At 59.7% G+C, this 19,514-nt stretch overlaps 1 protein-coding gene across 1 annotated transcript in view; it reads right to left on the minus strand.

Moving 5' to 3' along the window:
• Positions 1-4,395: 4,395 nt before the first annotated feature.
• PACS1 (phosphofurin acidic cluster sorting protein 1) overlaps positions 4,396-19,514 on the minus strand; it is a 104,310-nt gene continuing 89,191 nt past the window's right edge. The window contains exons 15-24 of the mRNA XM_029911174.1: positions 18,893-18,999; positions 14,896-15,050; positions 14,290-14,400; positions 13,549-13,651; positions 12,926-12,968; positions 11,512-11,554; positions 10,382-10,517; positions 9,206-9,432; positions 6,042-6,161; positions 4,396-5,585 (exon numbers count right to left, since the gene is read on the minus strand). Of these exons, the coding sequence (XP_029767034.1) occupies positions 5,473-5,585; positions 6,042-6,161; positions 9,206-9,432; positions 10,382-10,517; positions 11,512-11,554; positions 12,926-12,968; positions 13,549-13,651; positions 14,290-14,400; positions 14,896-15,050; positions 18,893-18,999 (1,158 nt within the window). The 3' untranslated portion in view covers positions 4,396-5,472. The remainder of the gene's footprint in view (positions 5,586-6,041; positions 6,162-9,205; positions 9,433-10,381; positions 10,518-11,511; positions 11,555-12,925; positions 12,969-13,548; positions 13,652-14,289; positions 14,401-14,895; positions 15,051-18,892; positions 19,000-19,514) is intronic.

Here is a 19,514-nt window from a genome sequence, read left to right on the forward strand (position 1 = left end):
CCCTGATCTAGTCTGGCCTCATGTACAGCACAAACCAGAGAATTTCACCATTACCCCTGTATTCGGCCCAATCACTTGTGTTTGACTAAAGCCTCTTCCAGAAAGGGGTACAGTCTGAATTTGAAGACACTAAGAGATTACTGATTTGCACCACTCATTCCATTAATCACCCTCTGGTTCCTTATTTCTAATGTGTCTGCCTTCAGCTTCCAGCCATTGGTTCTTGTTCTGCTTTTCTCTGTTGGGTTAAAGAGCCCTTTAGGTCCCAGTATCTTCTCCCAGGAAGGTGTTTAGATCCCATAACCAGTTCACTTCTCAATCACAGACTGAGCTCTAAATCCACAGGCAGCTGTTTTCTCCAGCCCGCAAGTAATTTTTGCAGCTCTTTTTTGCATCCTCTGCAATTATTCAACATCCTTTTAAAACTATGGTCCCCAGAACTGGCCGCACTGTTTCAGGATGGGTCTCACCAATGCCGTAGACAGAGTAAAATCCCCTCCCTGCTCCTACTCACTACGCCTCTGTTTATACAGCCCTGGGTCGCACTGGCCTGTTCTGCCACAGCATCAGTTTGTCCATTCTGCTCCCACGATCACCACTGTCCAGGATACAGTCGTGTGTGTGTGTACGTGTGCATGGGAGCTATGATCTAGGCCTCTGGCTGCAGTGGCTAGGGACAGTTACATCCCTGATGTAGCTTCCTGAACTTCAGTGGCATTGTTGGTGCACCCAGTAGGGTGTTTATAGAGCTAGTTACCAATGGTGAAAGCAGTTTCTTGTCCCCACAGCTGCATTATCGGCACCCAGGTAGTTTGTCTCTCTGGCAGCCCCCTGTTCACATGCAGGGGGCTAGTGGGATGGTAGAATGAGCCAGGATGTAGGGCCCAAACTGGCAGCCGCTAGGTCCAGCTGGCACCGATGCTGCTCGGAGCTGGGACAGTGCAGGCTGCAGCAGCTCCATGGGTGTGTTTCCATACATGGCCTGGCAGGTGGCATGGTCTGGCTGGTGGTGGGTTGCCACTGTATGGTGGGAGGGGCAGGCTCTCTCCCCCACGGTGTGGGGTGGGGTGGGGCATGTCTCTCTCTTTGGCCCAGAGGGGAGCATTCTCCCTCAGCTGCAATTCTCCACTGCAGGCAAGTTTGAGCAGCAGCCCTAAGACAATGGACCAGGTAACAGGACCCAGCAAGAGAATGGTGCTTGAATGGTGTAGTGTCCACCATAGGGGTGGGGAGGGCAGGCCAGGGAGGGCAGGCCAGGCCCAGGGCCATCATACTGACTGGGGCAGGGCAGGGGCACTGGCGCTAGGGGTGAGGCAGCACCCCCTAGCTTGAATAATAGCAGCAACCGAATGCCTGGCTCTCATCATATAGAGCAGGGGTTGGCAACCTTTCAGAAGTGGTGTGTCGAGTCTTCATTTATTCACTGTAATTTAAGGTTTCATGTGCCAGTGATACATTTTAACGTTTTTAGAAAGTCTCTTTCTATAAGTCTATAATATATAACTAAACTATTGTTGTATGTAAAGTAAATAAGGTTTTTAAAATGTTTAAGAAGCTTCATTTAAAATTAAATTAAAATGCAGAGTCCCCCAGACCGGTGGCCAGGACCCAGGCAGTGTGAGTGCCACTGAAAATCAGCTCGCGTGCCGCCTTCGGCACGCGTGCCATAGGTTGCCTACCCCGATATAGAGGATTCACAGTTTAGTTCAGTGGCTTCCAGCACCACCACCCCCGAAATGATTCCACTGCCCCGGGGAAAGGGCTTCTTCATTCTGCACGAGTCCGAGCACCCCTGCAATTCCAGCTTCCCCCTGGCCTGTCCCAGCAGGGAAAGCGGTGGGAGTCTCTTGTGAGCAGTGTCGAGACAATGGTCCATGTCACACAGGGTCTGTCCACACCACAATGAAACAACTGTACCTGGCCCGTGTTAGCAGACTTGGGCTCACAGGGCTCAGGCTGCAATAGAACCCGGGAGTCCTGGCTCCCAGCTCTGACTCCCTGTGGACTGGGGAGCCCCCTGCAGGGTTCAGGCTGAACAGACACGAACTGATTAAATAAAGAAATGACTTCTAAGAAATAACCACAGTTTATTTAATGAAAAAACTCCAAAAAAAGGGGGGACAGCAATTCCCCCAATAAAATGTGTCAAATACAACAGGGGTCTCTCCCCAACCCCGGACAATGATCCCAACGTGGACGGAGTGCGCAAACCAAACGGGAGAGGCACGCACTTATACACACCAGGGGTCTATGTACACAGTGCCCCAGGGGGGACAGATCGAGATTCCCAGCCCACATAGGCCCTGAGGGCCGGACCAGGCCCCTATGTACTGGACCAGAGTCCCACTGGGTGTGCGTGTGGCTCCATCCTGGAGCCAGAGCTCCCTGGGGCCCCACGCAGCTGGGGGAGTGCAGGGAGTTTCTGGAGTGATTTGTGGGGGCACAGACCGAGATGGGTACCCAACCGGCTCTCATGGAGATTGGGGTGGCCAAGAATGTTCTGATGACTCTGGCTGTGGAAATGTGTGTTGGGATCACGTGGGCCTTGGGTCCCTCTACCCCCAGCCTGAGGGGACACCAGAGCTTTGCTGAGATCTCCTGGGGGCTCTGGAGTGCCTCAGAGCCCTAGCCTAGTGCGCAGGCCTGGGAGACACCCTGCGCCCAGCCCACTGACCTCCCCCTGCCTGATGCCAGATGCAGCTGCAAGGCTCGGAGCACAGAGGGACAGGGAGCCCTGGAGAGAACCAGGACTGAACAGGCCACGTTGGAATGCAAAAGGCAGAGAACGCCGAGCAAACATGAGACCCCTCTGTGGGGCCAGCGCTGGCTGCAGCTCCTTGTGCTTGGGAGAAACTGCAACCGGGGGGCCAGGCTGCAGTGAGTGAGACCAGAAGATGGATGGGACACACTCGGTCAGCAGGGAACAGCTGGCCTGCAGGGGCTCGCAGTGGGGCACCGGTCTGCGCTGGTGATTCGGCTCGGGACTTCTGGCCCCCCAAGCACCAGTTGTTCGGAGCTCGCCCAGGCCACCTGAGCAACCCTCAAAGGAATTGCCAAGCCCAGGTGAGTGGCCCACAGTGCAGGCAAGCGCTGTTACAGACACTTGCTACCCGGCTCTATCGCTCGCAGCTCCTCTTGGAGCAGCCAGTGGCCGGGACTCAGACACAGGGACCATCCTGCAGCCTCCCCGTGACTGCAGGGGTAGCAAAGCGGCTACTGACTCAGCCAGCAAATAAACATCTTCCTGGGGAAGCCGGGCAGGCCTGTGGGTGCCACCTGTCACAGCCCAGTGACCTTCCTCCCCACCCAGCCAGGCCGGCACAGAGGACAATGGGAAATAAATGGAGGCAGCATGGAGCGTGGTGTTTGTGTGTGTGTGTGAGCAGGGCAGGGGGCTCTGCCAGGCTGCTGGTGACGCAGCTGGCTTTATTGCTACCAGGTGGGTGGGGGAAAGCATCTGGAGTCTCATGCTCTCTCTCCTGCCTGCTGCACTGAGAGATCAGGGCTCAGTGCTGGGGGAAGCAGGGTGGCTGGGATGCCAGAGGGCTGGACTGCGGCTCCCACCTGCTCTTTAAGACCCCCCCACACCCCGAGAGTGTGGATGCCTATTGGCTGAGGCAGTAGCACTCCAGGCCCATCAGAACAAGGCTCAGGGAGGCACTTTACTGCCCCCTCCTGATACTTGTGGCTCTTTCAGAGCTGGGATCCAGGGCATCCTGCTCATGGCCCAGGCAGGATCCACAGGGCCCAGGACTCAGCAGTGACCAATGGGAATTATTGGACACATTCCTGGACCCACCAGACCACACTTACATGGACTGCGGCTCCCCGCCAGATGCGTGGGGAGGAAAGAGCGGAGCTCACAGTGAGCCTGCATGGGAAAATCCAACCGCTTGGCTGCTGCCTGCTTGGGGCCGGGGGGTCAGAAAGACAACAGCTTGGGGGGGAGGGAGAAGCAGCCCAAATATGGGGCTTGGTTTAAGGGGGGTTCGTAATGAAGGTGCTGGCTCGAGATGGAGCGGGAGGGATGAAGTGCAGCCAGGAGTGAAACTGGCGTGGGATGGCCAGATGCCGCTTCCTAGCTCCTGCCACACCTGGGTGCTAAAGAACAGGGGCAGGGACTCAGTGCTTGAGGGGTTCAGGGCTGGGGCTGGGACTGGGACCCAGCCGCCTGCTGCTTCACTCTTAAAAGCCCATCCGTGGAATATACCCCTGCCCCCACTACACACAGGATCTCCGCCTGTCATGCTCAGAGCTGTAATACACTGGGCCAATCCCAGTGACCTGATCCCTATTGAACCATCCTACTCTGGGCTCGGAGCGGGCCCCTGTTTGGAGCAGACGACATTCGGGTTCCTGGCTTTGGGGAAAGAGTCACCAGCTGAAGCGTGGCAGCATGGGGCAGGGCAGAGCTGAGCGTGGGATGGGGGGAGGGGCAGTGGGAAAGCCAAGCCTGCAGCGACTGAGAGCTGGTTGCTCTGGCATATGGGTTTGCTGTCCTGTGGTGCCTGGCGAGGCAGCGTGATGTGGCAAAGGTGACAGACACGGGGGGGGGGGGGGGCTGATGCAGTGGGGCAGGGATAAATTTAAGCAACTAGGTCTTGGCAAACATTTAGGATAGAGACAAACACGAGTGCCCAGGGGATGGTTACACACAGCTGGAGGTCGGAGCACGCCCCTGCTGCAGGCCAGGAAAGGCAGACACCCCTCCCCCACCTCCAAACCCCACTGCCCCCATCTCTGGCTTCACCAGCAGGGGGCTCCCCTCATGGGCTCATCTTCCAGCTAGACACAAAGCCACCAGTGGCTAGAACAGCTGCAGCATCACACACCAGGGCTCTCCTCCGCTTGCGAACACGTTGCCTGGAGTGCAGTGGCCCTGGGCATCAGCGAGTGCCCACTGCCTACAGGAGGGGGCAGGCTGTGCTGGAAGGGCCCCTGTGCCCACATGCTATGCCAGGGCAGATGGCAGTGGGGACCCAGCCCGTGGCCTGGCTGCTTGTGCTTTTGGAGAAGGGCTACAGCAGGGGGTTAGGGGTATGTAGGCCACAGGCGACGGCAGAGCCGCTGGCCAGCTGTGCCAGGCAAGAGCCTTCTCACACACTAAGCACTCCCTGGCTTGGCGGTTCAGTGAGCCACGGCTGCTTCGGGCTGGAGGTGGGAGCGTGTCTCGGGCCGGCTGGGGTCCCTCCCTGCTGGGCACGGGGATCCAGTGCGGTGCACGCGCCCGCCCAGACACAGACACAGACACACACGCACACGCATGAGGAAGCGGTCGGTGGCAGCTGGAGACAAAGCTGGTGATGGGGGGGATGACAGGTTGGCACTGGAGTGCTCCCTCCTCCAGCCCTCCCAGTGCAGAACATACCAACACAGTTACGTAAGGAGAGTGGGATGTAGCCAAAGAGGCTTCACGCTGGCTGAGGGTTCGGCCTGGCAGGTGGGCGCTGCCCGGCCGCAGGGCGGGCGCTATCACGCTGGCTTCGAGCCAAAGAGTCCGACAGGGAAGTGCTTGACGTGCGTGGGCCACTGCGCGGCCAGCTGGAAAAACTTGATGTCGCTCCACTCCACCCCATCGATGGACACTGCAAAGGAACGGGGGGAGGTTAGAGCAGGGCCTAGCAGCTGGCTCGGGGTGCAGGGGGTGGCCTGGGGCAGCTAGCCCCTGCTGACCTATAGCTCTGAGGCTCCTGTGCCCCTAGCCCGCCTATGCTGCCCCCACTGGATGGCAAGTGACACTGTCCCAGCCCTGGAACTGAACAAACAGACTGGATAATTCCCACCTGCCTCCCCAACACTGGTATTGCGGGGTGGTTGTTAAAGCGCCGCCCCACCCCAGAAGTGGCAGCATTTCCACGCTGGACAAGAGACCTCTGGATCAACAGCTACCTCGCCTCAGAGCTGGTTGCATTTCAGCATCCTTCTATAAACATCCCTGCGCTCCCACCCAGAGGTGGCTGCATCTCAGTGAGAGACGAGGGACCCCTGTATAACCAGCTGCCTTGCCCCAGAGGTAGCTGCACTGCAGAGGCAGGCCTTACCTTTCATCATGGTTTGCTGCTGCTTGGCAGAGCAGATTAGCCGGCTGATGCCCTCAATCACCTGGCTCTTGGAATCCACTTCCTTTTCTTTGGGTTTCTTACTCAGAAAGATGGTGGGGACTGGAACGAGAGGCAGGGGAGCCCGGATTAGCGGGCGGTCAGCACAAGCCTTTAGACAGCAGTGCTGAGGGGAGGGCAGCTGGGCAAGAGGCAGGATGTGGCATCCCAGAGGCTGGTGGTGACACATGGACCCTGCACTCAGTGCCCAGCCTCGCCCCAAGTCCTGCTGTGGAGGGACGGAGGAACTGGCAGCCACAGGCTGGGAATGGCAGAGAGAGAACGCCCCCAGCTGGGTGCAATTCGAGCACTGGCTGTTAGACGTACCTTGGGGCCCTGTGCTCAGCCCCCCAGAGTCTCTGAGGGGTCAATCAGGAGCCCACGTGGGTGCTAGTGGGTCATATATAGCTCTCAAAGCACTTACAGAGTCTGCGCCCCATCGCGTGTGTGTGGGCGGGGGGGGGGGGGGGGGGGCACAGGGGGTAGTGATGCGCCCAAGGTCATGCCGTGAGTGGCAGAGCCAGACCCAGGCATCCGGGGCCCCATCTACTGCACCCCAATGTGTTTCTTAGGGCAGTGACTCAAACCTGGCTCAACTCTGGCTCGAAGCTCAGAGGACAACAGCTGGTAGCAGCAGGGGCTGGACACCCCAGGGCCAGAGGCCAGTTCCAGCTGACTCCTTCCTGCCAAGCTCCAGACTCGGGGCAGGGCCCCACACTGCAGCAGCAGCAAGGGGTAGGCCACTTTCCTGGGCTAGGTTTGGCCAGGGAGACACTGTCCCAGCCCAGAGCTGCCAGGAGGGCTGTGGGGGAGCAGAACTTGCCCTGGGAGCCAGAGCAGGACTGAGCTCAGGGCCCCATGCAGAGATGCTGGGAAAGCCTCAGAGACACACACAGGTGCCAACTTCTCCTGGCGCCGGTGGGTGCTTGCCGCCCCGACTCAACCCCTGCCCCGCCCCCATTCCAACCCCTTCCCCAAAGTCCCCGCCTCAACTCCGCCCCCTCCCTGCCCTTATTGGACTCCTTCCCCAAATCCCCACCCTGGCCCCGCCTCCTCCCCTGAGCGCATTCCTGCTCCTCCCCACTCCCTCCCACAGCTTGTTGCTGCGAAACAGCTGTTTCGCGGCAGCAAGTGCTGGGAAGAGAAGTGGGGACGCAGCGTGCTCAGGGGAGGAGGCGGAGGTGAGCTGGGGCAGGGGGGCGGGGAGCTGTTTTTTCCATGGGGGAAAAACAGGCAGCAGCCGCCCGCCCGTCTGCGCAGTGGGAAAACTGCAACCCAGAGCTGCACCTTCAGCGAGTTTGAGGCCAGAAAGGCATTGTGAACCTCCAGCCTGACCCCTACCTCGCCTGGCCCAGGGAGCCCTGCCTCAGCGTCAGGCAGGAGCGGAGCTTTTACAGAGAGACGTCCTGTCTGGATTGGGAGATGCCACGTGCTGGAGAACCTCCCCACCCCTATCCCTGGGGCAGTTCTTCCAAGGGCGAATCCTCCTCCCTGTTAAACACTGGCCCCTTGGTTCCAGGCGGAATGTGTCGGGCCTCGCTCCCAGCCCTTGGCCTGTGTCTGCGCCATTAGAGAGCTTTAGCTTATCATCATGGTCAAGAGGCGACTCAGTCCTGGCTCTGAGTACCACCTCCTTCCTACAGGGCATCTCCATTCCTGGCGCCTTGAAGCCACGGCAGCCCGTTCGGTACCATCCTCTGCTGGTCCCTGTGGATGAACAGCTCCTCGGATCCACCCAGGAGACGCATCATCCAGCCAAGAGCTGCTTCCTGCTCTTCTGCCACCAGCTCCTCTTCCAGCGCTCGCACACAGGCATCACCCGCTGAACTCGTCAGATGTGCCCTGCAGACCGAATCTGCCTGCCAAAAGTAGCTAGTGGCTGCTGAGCTCCAGTCGTCTCCAATACTTTTCCGCTGGTCACTCAGTCTACCCACCGTGTCTTCAGAATTCCTCTAGCTCCATACTTCGTGGGACTGTAAGGACATTCCCAGGAAGAAAACCCCAGGCACTATCGGGCTCTTTAATGTAGCAGAGAAGGTGGAACAAGAACCAAGGGGTGAGAGCTGAAGCCAGACCCATTCACACTGGAAATGAGGCATCAACATTACTAGTGTGGAGGATTAACCATCAGGGGGTGTCTCCAAATCCAACCTGGCTGCCTTTCGGGCAAATGCTTTTGTCAAACCCACGCGCCTGGGCTCAGTGCAGGAGGTCATCCCTGGGAGTGGGATGACGTTCTCTGGCCCGGGCCATCCAGGAGGTCAGACCAGATGATCTAATGGGCGCGTCTGGCCTTAGTGTCTATGACCGCACTGTCCGAAATCTCCTCCCCACCCACGGAAGTACTCGTAGCTGTGAGTGAGTCTCCTCCGAACCGCCTCAGCCCACGTTCTTGCCATGGACTAGACTGCGCGCATGTTCCATTTCTCGCTGTCGGCCGCAGTGAGAAAGGCAGAATCCAGAGCCCAGTGCGAAGGAGCAGGGGCCTGTTTAGACTGACAGCCTCCCAGTGACACCCCCGCTCAGTCAGCTCCTCCAGAGTATGGGGTGACCAAGGGGGCTGGGAAAGACGTGGCAGTAGCAGAGCCGCCAATGACGGGGAGTGGGGAGAGAGGGGCGCATTTGCCGCTGCCTCCTGAAGAGGGAAGGCAGAGCTGGGTTGCAAACAGCAGCACCTTGCATGCTTAGCCCCGGGCAGCCTGCAGAGGGCAGCGTGGGAGCGTCCTGAGGACACAGCCTTGCCGCTTGCAGCCCCTGGCACTTTTTGTGGGGAGAAAAGGGGCTGGCGGAGTCCCTAGCTCAGAGGAGGTACAGAATGGGCTTCCCCCTTAGCTAGCAGGACTTCTCTGGGGCCCACACACAGGGCCTAGCCAGTCTGCTGCCCCTAGCATGTCCAAGGAATGGGCCAGTTAGTGCCAATTCCGGAGATGACAAATGGACAATGTTCCATGGGGACACTGTGATCAGGGGACTTGAGGTCATTACTGCCCTGGGGCCAGATCGGAGGCAGCACCCCTAGAGGGAAAAGGCCCCAGCTTCCATTCCCCACCCCCTCACAGGGGGCCAGTGCTACCAGCCTGACGGCCGTCCAACCCCCACGCACCAACCTTTCTTGTTCTTCTCTTTGGTGACGACTGTCATGGCCATGGTCCCCGAGGGCTGGCTCTCCCCGCCGCTGGGCAGCCGCGACACCTGCACCGAGCGGAAGACACTCTTGAGGGTGTTCTTGGAGCTGGCATCTCGCTTCTCGCCCTCCTTCCGGCGCTCCGTGGGATGGGCGAGCCAGTAGTCCACCTGCAGGCCAATGACGTCTCCGTAGGGGCTGCTGGGGGACCTGAGGACAGTGGGGAAGCATCAGCAGCAGCTGGGCAGAGCAGGGGTTCACCCCCAAGGGGCAGGACAGTACCATCCACATCACAGAGATGGGGAAACTGAGGCATGGTTGGGAGGGCCCTGCCCAAAGACCTATAACAAGTCAGTGGCAGAGCTGGAAGAGAACCCAGGAGTTCTGGCTCCCAGTGCCAGGATACTGGGGGCCCAGCAGAGCAAATTCAGTGCCAGACTCCTGGGCTGACGGCTCCTGGGGGATCCCAATGCCCCCTGCAAATGGTAACTAACTCTGATACCTTCAGGAGGCGAGTGAACGCCAGCCTGCTTTGCTGAGGGCACAGGAAGCACAGAGGTAGCGTGACTTGACCCAGAATTAGGTACAGAGCCTAGGTCCCCCTCCTCTAACCCACTAGACCCCATGCCCCTCCCAGAGCCAGGGACAGAACCCAGGAGTCCTGACTTCCCGTGTTCTTGCTTTAAGCACTAGCTCAGAGCGAGCCCCAGATGTAGGACTCAAGAGGACTGCCTCACCCTGCATGGGTGGGGGCACGGGGGCACCAGCCACTCAAGGGCACTCATAGGGAAGGGACCTGCCAGCACCAGGAGCTCCAAGAGCTGGACAGCCCCGACCCCACGATGGCAGAGGCTATTACTGAGCACGTGCCCACAGACCCATTCTACCGTGATGGCCTCGCATACAACCGGGCACCCAGATGCCAGGGTTCCCCCAGCTGCTGCTGACTCCCTGTGTGGCTAAGCTCGTCCCTTCCCCCACCCAGGCCTCATTCTCCCCAGCTCGAACATGGCAGAAATTATCTGCCCTGCGGGATGCCCAGTCGCAGCCCTGCCCCAGCGTGCTAGGCCCTGCACACACACGGATGGTGCCAATCTACTGGCCGGGGCATGGGGTTCCTCATTAACGACCATGGGGCAGGTGGCCAAGGCTGCCTCACCCCACGACAGCGAGCCCACTGCTCATGGACGGCGAGGATGGGGGGGTGGCACAGACGTCCTTCACCAGGCCGGAGGAAGAGGGGGGGGACGTGGAGGGAACCGTCAGGCTGACCACGGGCGCATCGTCTCCATCTCCTGCCGAGAGAGCAGAGGGGGAATCTGGGGTGAGGCAGGTTCCGGGCCGTGCCACACAGACTAATTTCTCCCCCAGACCTCCTGGTTCCCCACAGGGCGCCTTGGCTTCACCACAGGGGCTCCCTCCCCTGTCTCCCCACAGGGGCTCCCTGGCCTCCCCACAGGGGCTTCGTGGCAGGCACCAAGTCCGCGATGCTGGTGCATTCCTCTTCCCCAAGTTCTCGTCTCCAGCCATGCCCCAGTCGGAGCAGGCCCAGGCCCTATTGCAGGTGTGTCAGCCAGGCCCCTACCCACTCTGGGCTGGCGGGAGATGAGCTCGCTGCTGCCGCCAGCCACCCAGTCACTCCTGTGGTGAGAGAGCTCCCAGGCCCTGCCCAGAGGAGGACCTGGGGACGGGGGCGCTCTGGGGGTACCAGGCTAAGGGGCGTCCTGAGCCACGAGGCGCTGTCTCCTCCCTGGGCAGGTTCCACAGCCCTAGTGACTCCCCTTCAACGTTTCAACTCTTGCATTGCATCATCCCCCTGCCCCCCAGCCCAAACGGATTCAGCCCCCAGCCTCCCTGCGGGGATCCGGCCATCACTCCCTGTCCAGCCGGAGCGAGAGGGGAACAAGCCGAGCAGCAGCCTGGAGCTGGGGGAGGGGGAATCCCAGGGGCAGATCCCGTTGCTTGGACAACCCCCCACTCCAGTGGCAGCAGGGGGCAGTAAAAGCCCAGCTGGAAGCGGGTCCCTTGAGCTGAGGCTGGGCTGTGGGCGGAGGGTGAGAAGGGGGAGGATGGAGGGGAGGGTCTCTCAGCCAGACGGGGCCTCACCCTGCCTTTAACCAACCATGTTCCTGGCCCTGCTGACTGCGGAGGAAGCCCTGGGCCTGCCCAGCTCAGCACAGAGCCTAAGAGCAGCTCGGGGAGGTGGGAACTCTGCCCCCGGACTCCCGACATGGCACCAGTCCCAGCCGGCCTGGACCCAGCTGGGGGTCGGCCTGGCAGGGGACGTACCTGTGGCTGCAGGGGAATCTTCGATGAGGCCCACTTTAACCACCTGCAATGGGGAGACAGAGATCAGTAATTCAGGCCGCGCTGGAAATCAATACTGCCAGCCTGCCCAGGAGGAGCCATTTGAGCCTGCTCCTCTTGGAGACCCAGAGCCGCAGGGCCAAGGTTGTCGTTAACCCTTCCTGCACCATGGGAGAAGAGCTTACATCCCCACTCGCGCTCCACCAGCTCCGTGCAGAAATCTAGGTGGACGGGACCCCCCAAGATCTTTGCATCTGGGCTGCCCACAGGCTAAGCACCATGCACCCCTGGGGTGACAGCGAGTGGGGGATGCCCTCTCCCGGCCATTAACCCTGGCTGGCATCCCAGTGTACAAAGCAATGGCAGCCTCACCCTCTGGGACATTGTGTTGGAGTGTTTACAATGGCAGGGCAAGGAGTCGCCCTGTCACTCCAGTGCGCTGAAAGTATCCGGACAACAGCGAGCCCCTCCAGGCAATGGGGGCTGCCCTCCCCCTTTGTTCCTTCCATCAGAGAGCATAACCCAGCCATTGCCCCAGGACACTCTATGCAGAGCCTGTCAGGCTACAGCAGAAGCATTATCCCATATTACAGATGGGGAAACTGAGGCACAGAGCAGGGCCGTGACTCGCCCAAGGCACCCAGCAGGCCAGTGGCAGACCTGGGAATAGAACTCAGGATTCCTCACTCCCAAGCCAGTTCTCTATCCACTAGGGAGCAGCGAAGGGCTGGAAACACTAACTCCAGTCCTCCAAGCAGACCTCTGTGGGGAAGGACACAGCAGAGAGGCTCTGATCACTGTTGATTATTCCCGTGGTTTAACCCTCGCAGGCCCATGCCCCTGGGCGGAGGCCCTCGGTTTCGGCCGGCCTGCCTCAGGGCCCAGTGAGCTCGGAGCAGCAGTCCCAGCGCTCTATGGGGAGAAGGGGCTCTCGTGCAAAAGTCACTGCATTCCCTGCTCAGTGGGCGGATGGCGCCCCCTGGTGGCCAGCAGAGCTCACACCCCTCGCAGCCACTGCAGTGAGTCTGGGGCTGAGCAGCGTGATCCAGGCCCTCTGGGTGTCGGAGACGCAATGGGGCTGGCACACCGCAGAGAGCCTGGCTCTGGAGCGGTTTTGCCCGCGTGGATCCCACGACAGCAGAAGTACCGAGAGTTACCTGCTTACCAGGGAGTGGGATTAACCCCCAGAAGAACTGACCCAGGGCCAGGGCAGGGGGGTTAATTCCAGTCTGCTTTAGCACCAACACTGATGGGCTGGAGGCAGGGAGCCCTACCCTGGGTGAGGCAGGGCTCAAACTGGAGGGTCACAATGGGCCTTGCCCCACCCCAGCGGTGTTCCTGGGCCCCCACTGGAGAGGCCCCAGGGAGAGCTAGACGCCCAAGGGGGCAGCCTTACCCCGATGAAAGGAATGAACTTCTGATAGGAGTCTTCGTCCGGGCTGCGGGGAGAGGAGGAGACGAGTGTTAGGGTCTGCTGGGGGGTGGGCGGTGAGCCGGGGCCCATCAGGCAGGGAATGCCTCACCCTGCATGCATGAGGGGCATCCGAAGCTCACCGGGCTGAATGACCCCCCCCCCCCGTCCCCACCACGTTACTGACAGTGACCACGGTACGGTTCCCACCTGATGAGGCGGGTAAGTTCCCGTCCCCATGCCAGAGGGGCTGGGACACAAAGGGAACTGGCGCTCCAGAAACACACCCAGATTCGGGGCAGCTTTGAGAGAGGTGGAAACAAGACAAGGCACGGAGAGGGGAAGTGATGTGTCCGAGGTCACACACTGAGTAGTGGCCGAGCCAGGACCAGAACCCAGGAGTCCTGGTTCCCAGCTGCCTGCTCTAACCACCAGTCCTCAATCTCCTTCCCACTCCCAGAACAGGGACCAGAACCCAGGAGTCCTGATCACAGCCGCCCTGGCAGTGATCTTTAACAGCTTTGCTATCCCAACTGAAAGGGTCTTTTGGGTGCCTGTAACGTGCGACCAGCCCCCTGCCGCAGGAGAGTCGCCCGGGCAACACTTACAACTTATGCTTGCAAGTCAGCATGGCCTCGGCCACAGGCAGCTGGTGGGTCGTGCTGGCTCCGCCCACATACTGCACGATGCGGCCCACCACATCGAACGGCTCTGGGGGCAGAGGGGAGAGAGGGGTGTGACCAGCAATCCCCACAGAGCCCGCTCCCTGCCTCCTTGTCCCCGAGCCCGCAGCAGGGGTGAGCTGCACAGCAGAGCCAGGGCGCCCCCCGCTGGCTGAGTGGCGGCAGAGGCGAGGGTGCTCTCGTTGCAGAGGGGAAGGGGGTGTGTGGGTCAGAGGGGATTCTGCCCCAGGCAGGGGCGGCTGAGGGAGAAGCAGGTGGCCAGGCAGCAAGGCTGGAGGGCCAGAGCTTATGCTGCAGTAGGAAGGGGGCAGGACACGTTCTCACCCAAAGCTCCCCTTGGCCCCACCGGAGGCCCCCCCCTCCCCCCACTGCACACCGGGCTGGAGCTGTGACCCTTTCGATGACCCCTGGTGCTGGGGGCAGGCCCCAGGGAATAAACCAGGGCTCAGGAAGGAATTGGCCAGGCCTGCTCTGTGCAGACAGAACAGCCATTGCCATAGGGGAGCCCAAGCCACATCCCAACAGCCGGGCCCACCCCTACCCCACAGACCGTGACCAGCTCTAGCTGCTCCCTCACTAGCCCCTGGGGAACAGCGACCCACAGCCCTCCCTGTCCAACAGCACGGGGCCCATGGACACTGTGCTTGGTGCTGCACGGCCCCTCACCTGTCCCGGGGGCCTCAGCCCTGCCAAACAGCTCCCTCCAGGCGGAGTCCAGGAACGTGCAGCTGTACCTGCTGTCCACCGAGCCCAGGTACTTGGCTACGGGGTGGGAGCCTGCGGAGGAGAGAAAGGTGGGTGTTCTAGCGCCCCCTGTGGGGGTTCTTTGCTGTGCACTACAGCGCCCGCAGGAGGAGTCCTTCAGCCGGGTGCTTCCGAGGGGCATGGGCAGCGCCCCCTACAGCCCCAGGGATGCTGTTACAGGAGCGATGGTCTAGCTGTCCTGTGGATGCCATATCCGAGACTCCCACCCATCCTGACGGGCCTTTACCCAGCTCCATAGCAACGCAGAGGCCTTTCCCAGCTGCTGTGTTGGTATCCCCAGCAGGAGGCGGCCACCACCCAGCGGGCACCCGCTACAGACCCAGATGTGCTTTGCTCAGCCCCCCCTCTGTGCACCCCTGGGTGTCAGCGTCGGACCCCGCACCCGCGGCTTAGCCACACTAACAGGGAGAGGCTAGAACAAGGCCTGCACCAACAGCCTCACTCTGGCTGCAGGGGGGTCAAGTAGGACTCGCGCCAGCTGGGCGGGGTCTGGACAGAGGCACCTACCCAGCGGGACGATGAGGAACCGCATGTAGCTAAGCCAGTCTGGGGTCTTGTTCGCCAGCTGCTTCACAAAGAAACGGAGGATGGCACTGAGGTAACTCTGCCCCCCCACAGCCACCACCTTCACGGGCCGCGGCACGGAGGAGTTGCAGTTGCAGCTGGAAAAGAAAGGACAATGGGAATGTGTGTGCTTATTGCACCCCTCTGCCTGCAGGATGCGACGCTTAAACATGCTAGGCAGCGAGCCCTCGCCTGGTGCTGAGACCTGACCAACTCTGGCCTGGGGCACCGGGGCCGTTTATACAGGGATCCCTCACCGTGTGCTGAGATGCAGCCAGCTCTGGGGTAGGACACAGGGGCCATTCATACAGGAGTCCCTTGGCTAGCGAGGAAGACAATGAGTGCCCCTCCCCATACACTGGGGTAGGCAGTACAGCCACGGAGGGCTGCTGTTCCTGCCAGGCTGCAATGCACCGAGTTGATGAGCGGCTGCTATCTCCGGCACTGCCATGCCCAGCCATAATTACCATGCCAGGGAGCAGGCAGTAAATCCCAGCAGAGTGCTCCAGCGGGACTCGCAGATGAAAAGCTTTGCCCTGAGCAGGGCAGCAGCCCGTGGAGCAGTGACGTCAGCAACCTGCCAGCTAGACAGAGCGGCTGCCGCCCGCACTGAGGAAGGGCCCCTCTGAGGGAGGAGCCAGCAGAGTCCGCGCAGCGCCTGGCATTGCTGCTCTCTGCCCCATGGAGCATCCTGGGGGTCCTGACGCCGCTCCAGCCTCTCTCAGCCCTGGGACCCAGCGTGCCCCCACCGAGCTGTGGAGGTGGCTCTGGGAGCAGCTCCCAATGGCTCAGCCCCCTGCCAGGCCCAGCGCATGTGCTCAGGACCAAGGACCCCTCCAGCATTGCTAATGCCCAGCACGTCCACGGGCCTGGCGCCCTACAGCCCAGCCCAGCGCTGCGCCTCTAGCTGCTGATCTAGGGCAGCTACAGTTAAACGTGCCACAGAAGGGCCACCACTAGAGGGCACCAGAGAACCACCAACTTCCTTTAGGCAGCTAATAGGGCCAAAGAAAGGAGCTACCAATGGCTTGGGGAAAGCCTGTCCCTAGGCGAGGGAAGAGATCAGCATTACAGTGCAGTGTCATGTGCCCTCCCAGCTATGCCATCCTAGACCCCCTCCCTGTATTTCACTAGCCCCTCTGCTCCCCTTTTCACCAGCATGCAACTGCTGGTGCAAGAGCCTTCTCCTCTGCAGTTCCTCCCCATCTCACCTGCCTGAGCTGACAGCGTCTCCTCTCCCCTTTGCTTAGGCCTCTGCCTCTCCCCTCCTCTGCCAAGCAGAACAATGCTAGACCTCTTCCTTCAGGAGTATAAGTGGCTGCAGGCACTGCCTCCACGCCATCAGTACTCAAATCCCGCTTCGTGGGGGCCACCAGATTCAAGGCCTGGACCACAGGCATGAGAGCAGGGGAGTGATTTTGCTGGAAGCTGTGACCCCAGGGGGTGCAGTGGATTCTGTAACAGCCTGCGATAGCAGGAACAGGACTTGATGGCCCAGGGGGCCCCTTCTAGTCCTATGTCCAAATGCAAAGAGGGCAGGGATGTTCACGCTCACACAGGTTGTCCTCTCCCGGGGAAAGGAGCGTGGGCCCAGGTTTCCCCTTCAGATAGACCCCTGGGGGGGAGGGCTCCAGGCTGACAGGGCGTGGGTGATCTGCAGAGGAAAGCAATGGGCTTCCAGCCTTTCTTGCATTTTTCTGATCTAACCATCCAGGTTTGCTTTCGGCACCTGTCCATGCAGGATCTGATGCACAAAGACAGGCGGGAGAAACAAACTTTCAATTATCTACTTCAGAAGAAAGTGAAGTCGGAGCGTTCCCGGAGGTCTCCATGGGCGCGCTGGAGAGGTGGATTGGGAGCTCACTCCCCTTTGGTGACGGAAGGGGGTGGAATTGTTAGGAAAGAACATTTCTCCCAGCTGTCTGTAGAGCATCTAAGGCCTTGTCTACTCTATGGGGGGAGATCGATCTAAGTTATGCAACTTCAGCTACATGAATAATGTAGCTGAAGTCAACGTACTTAGATCTACTTCCCGCGGGGTCCACACTATGCAATGTTGATGGGAGACGCTCTCCCGTCGACTCCCCTTGCGCTTCTCGTTCAGGTGGAGTACAGGAGTCGACAGGAGAGCAATCTGCGGTCAAGACATGCTAAAATCGACCGCTGATGCATCGATCGCCACGCGTCGATCCCCCAGGAAGTGAAGACAAGCCCAAGTTGCAGGTGTTACTACGTCCTGCCCGTCTGACTCAGCCTGCACCTTTTTTGGTACCTGGACTGGTAATTCTTTTACTAGCTCTCCAGTTGCCCATAGAGTCTCCTGGAGAGAGACAAGGCCGATGGGACCTGACTTTCTAACAGGCACATTTTGGCTTGTTTTTTTCAGGGAAATCTTTCGTACTTTTCTACATCTTAAATAACCCTCAAGCGCCTGTCTCTCTGCCATGCAGGCGGACGGAGAGATGCTCTATGGAACAGTTAGCCGCCTGCATTACAATCGGCTCACCTGAAAACAACCCCAGGGAACAGACAGCATTTTAAAGTGTGGAGATGGGCAGAAAGAGTGGGTAAAAATAGCCCGGCTGCATCCCCAGCCAGCTGCTGCTGAGTCACGGCTGCGGCGGTCACTGAAAGGCCTGCGTACCTACACTGCTGGCAGCGTCTGCAGAGCACCTCTAGCTGCAGGGAAGCAGCCCCGTGGCGGAGCTGCTGGCAAGGCATGACCTGGGTTAGGAGCAGAGCCGGCTGGGGAGCAGTGGAGATTGCAGACTGTAGGCAAGGCCTAGGCGGCTCCACTTGTGCATGAAGCAGGCTGGGGTTTGTCCCTCAAATACCACAATATTCAGAGTCATAGGCAAGAGAACCATGGAAAGACTCCAGCCCTCACGTTCCTGCACTATGAACTAAGTATCTTACACATCTGTGGCAGCCTTCACCCTGCAGGCCCCTGCTGTGCTATACACCACCGCATGAATCATCCACTACTAGAATGCAGCCTCCTCTGGGGTGGAACACAGCAGCTATTATATAGAGATAGTTCATCTAGCAAGGAAATGCAGCCAGTTCTGGAGAGAGATGTTGGGGGGGGGGGAATACAGGGAATACCTGCCCAGCAATGAAATGCCTCTGGGGTGGGGCAAGGGGCTGTTTGTAGAGGGACCTCTTGCTGAGGGCTGAGATGCAACCAGCTCTGGTGTGGAACACAGCAGTCGTTTGACAGCTTAGAGCACATAAAGTGAAGCAGCCAGGGATGTTTTAAATGGATGGAACATAATTACCATGCCGGACTCTGGGAGCTAACGGGCAGGAACATGATACTGTCAGGAGTCCCTGAATGAACACAAATGGCCAGGAACTTGGTTTTATTTCCCATCTGAAAACAGCATCTCAAGTGGCATAGGACTAGCATCACCTTGGGTCAGTGGTTCAGTCCTGGATCCGAACGAAATGCTCCCCCTACTGGATCAACAGCCCTTCCTCCTACTTTACCACACTCCTAACTACGGGCGCCAGGAGTAGCCTGGAGGAGAGCACTCCTTACTCAGTCCCCCACCCAGCTCCCTGCAGCACAGCGCCTCCTAGTGCCATGCTGGGGTGTTGGGACCTGCATTGACTGTGAGGGAACAGCACCCCCAATTGAGCTCCTGCCCCACTCCCTGCAGCACAGCGCCCCCTAGCACCACACTGGGGCATTGGTTTGGTATCAACTCCGAGGGGAGAGTGCCCTCTAATGAACCTCCAACATCACTCATGCCACATCTTGGTTTTGCCTGGAGGCCTCCCATTCCAAGCACTGACCTGGCCCCACCCTGCTTAGCTTGCAAGAGCTGACTTATAACCCACGGCAGGGTTAGCTAATAGAGCAACTCCACCATACCCATATCGACGGGAACCATCTGCCCCTGGTGCTGGGACCGGAGGGCCACCGTCCTTTACTCACTATCTCTGGATCCTGGTGAGTACAGCGGACAGGACGGCCTGTACTTCCACGGTGGAGCATGTGCACACGACTGGCTTCTTCTGGTCCCGGAGCAGCTCGGCCACATACTGGCAAGGAGAGGAGGAAAGGTGAGCACAGCATGCCCGTGTGTATGGGAGCAAAGGGATCGGTTACAACACCTGCCACGCAATACTCCTCCTCTGTGCTTAGCAACCAGAGTCCCTGGGGAGAGGTGAGTAAGCGTGCACCTCCCCGCGCCAGCTGGCTGTTCCTGCCGAGGGCCGGCAGGCTGTGGGGGCACAGGCAGTAATGGCCATGGGGTGTGAGTTCATTCCAGACTGCCAAGGGCCGGGAGTGCTGTGGCTGCCTAGTGAGTGGGAAGTGGCAGCTGTGAGGCAGCAGAGGCTGGTTTGCTCGGGGCTTGGCAATCTCAGGTGTGAGATCAAGACAAGTCAAGGGTCAGTACGACAGTGCTGGAGACTCCCCTTCATGGCTTGCAGAGGCATGCTGCCTACAATGCCCACGCAGCAGGTGCCAGTGAGGGACCCACTCGAGGGCAGGGGAGAGGAGTCAAGGTCTCTCCACAGAGTGTGCAAACAGGAGTGGGCCTGTCAGCTGCAAT

The sequence above is a fragment of the Terrapene carolina genome, unplaced genomic scaffold (assembly GCF_002925995.2).
Source record: "Terrapene carolina triunguis isolate 2854851 unplaced genomic scaffold, T_m_triunguis-2.0 Scaffold89, whole genome shotgun sequence".
NCBI lineage: Eukaryota > Metazoa > Chordata > Testudines > Emydidae > Terrapene > Terrapene triunguis.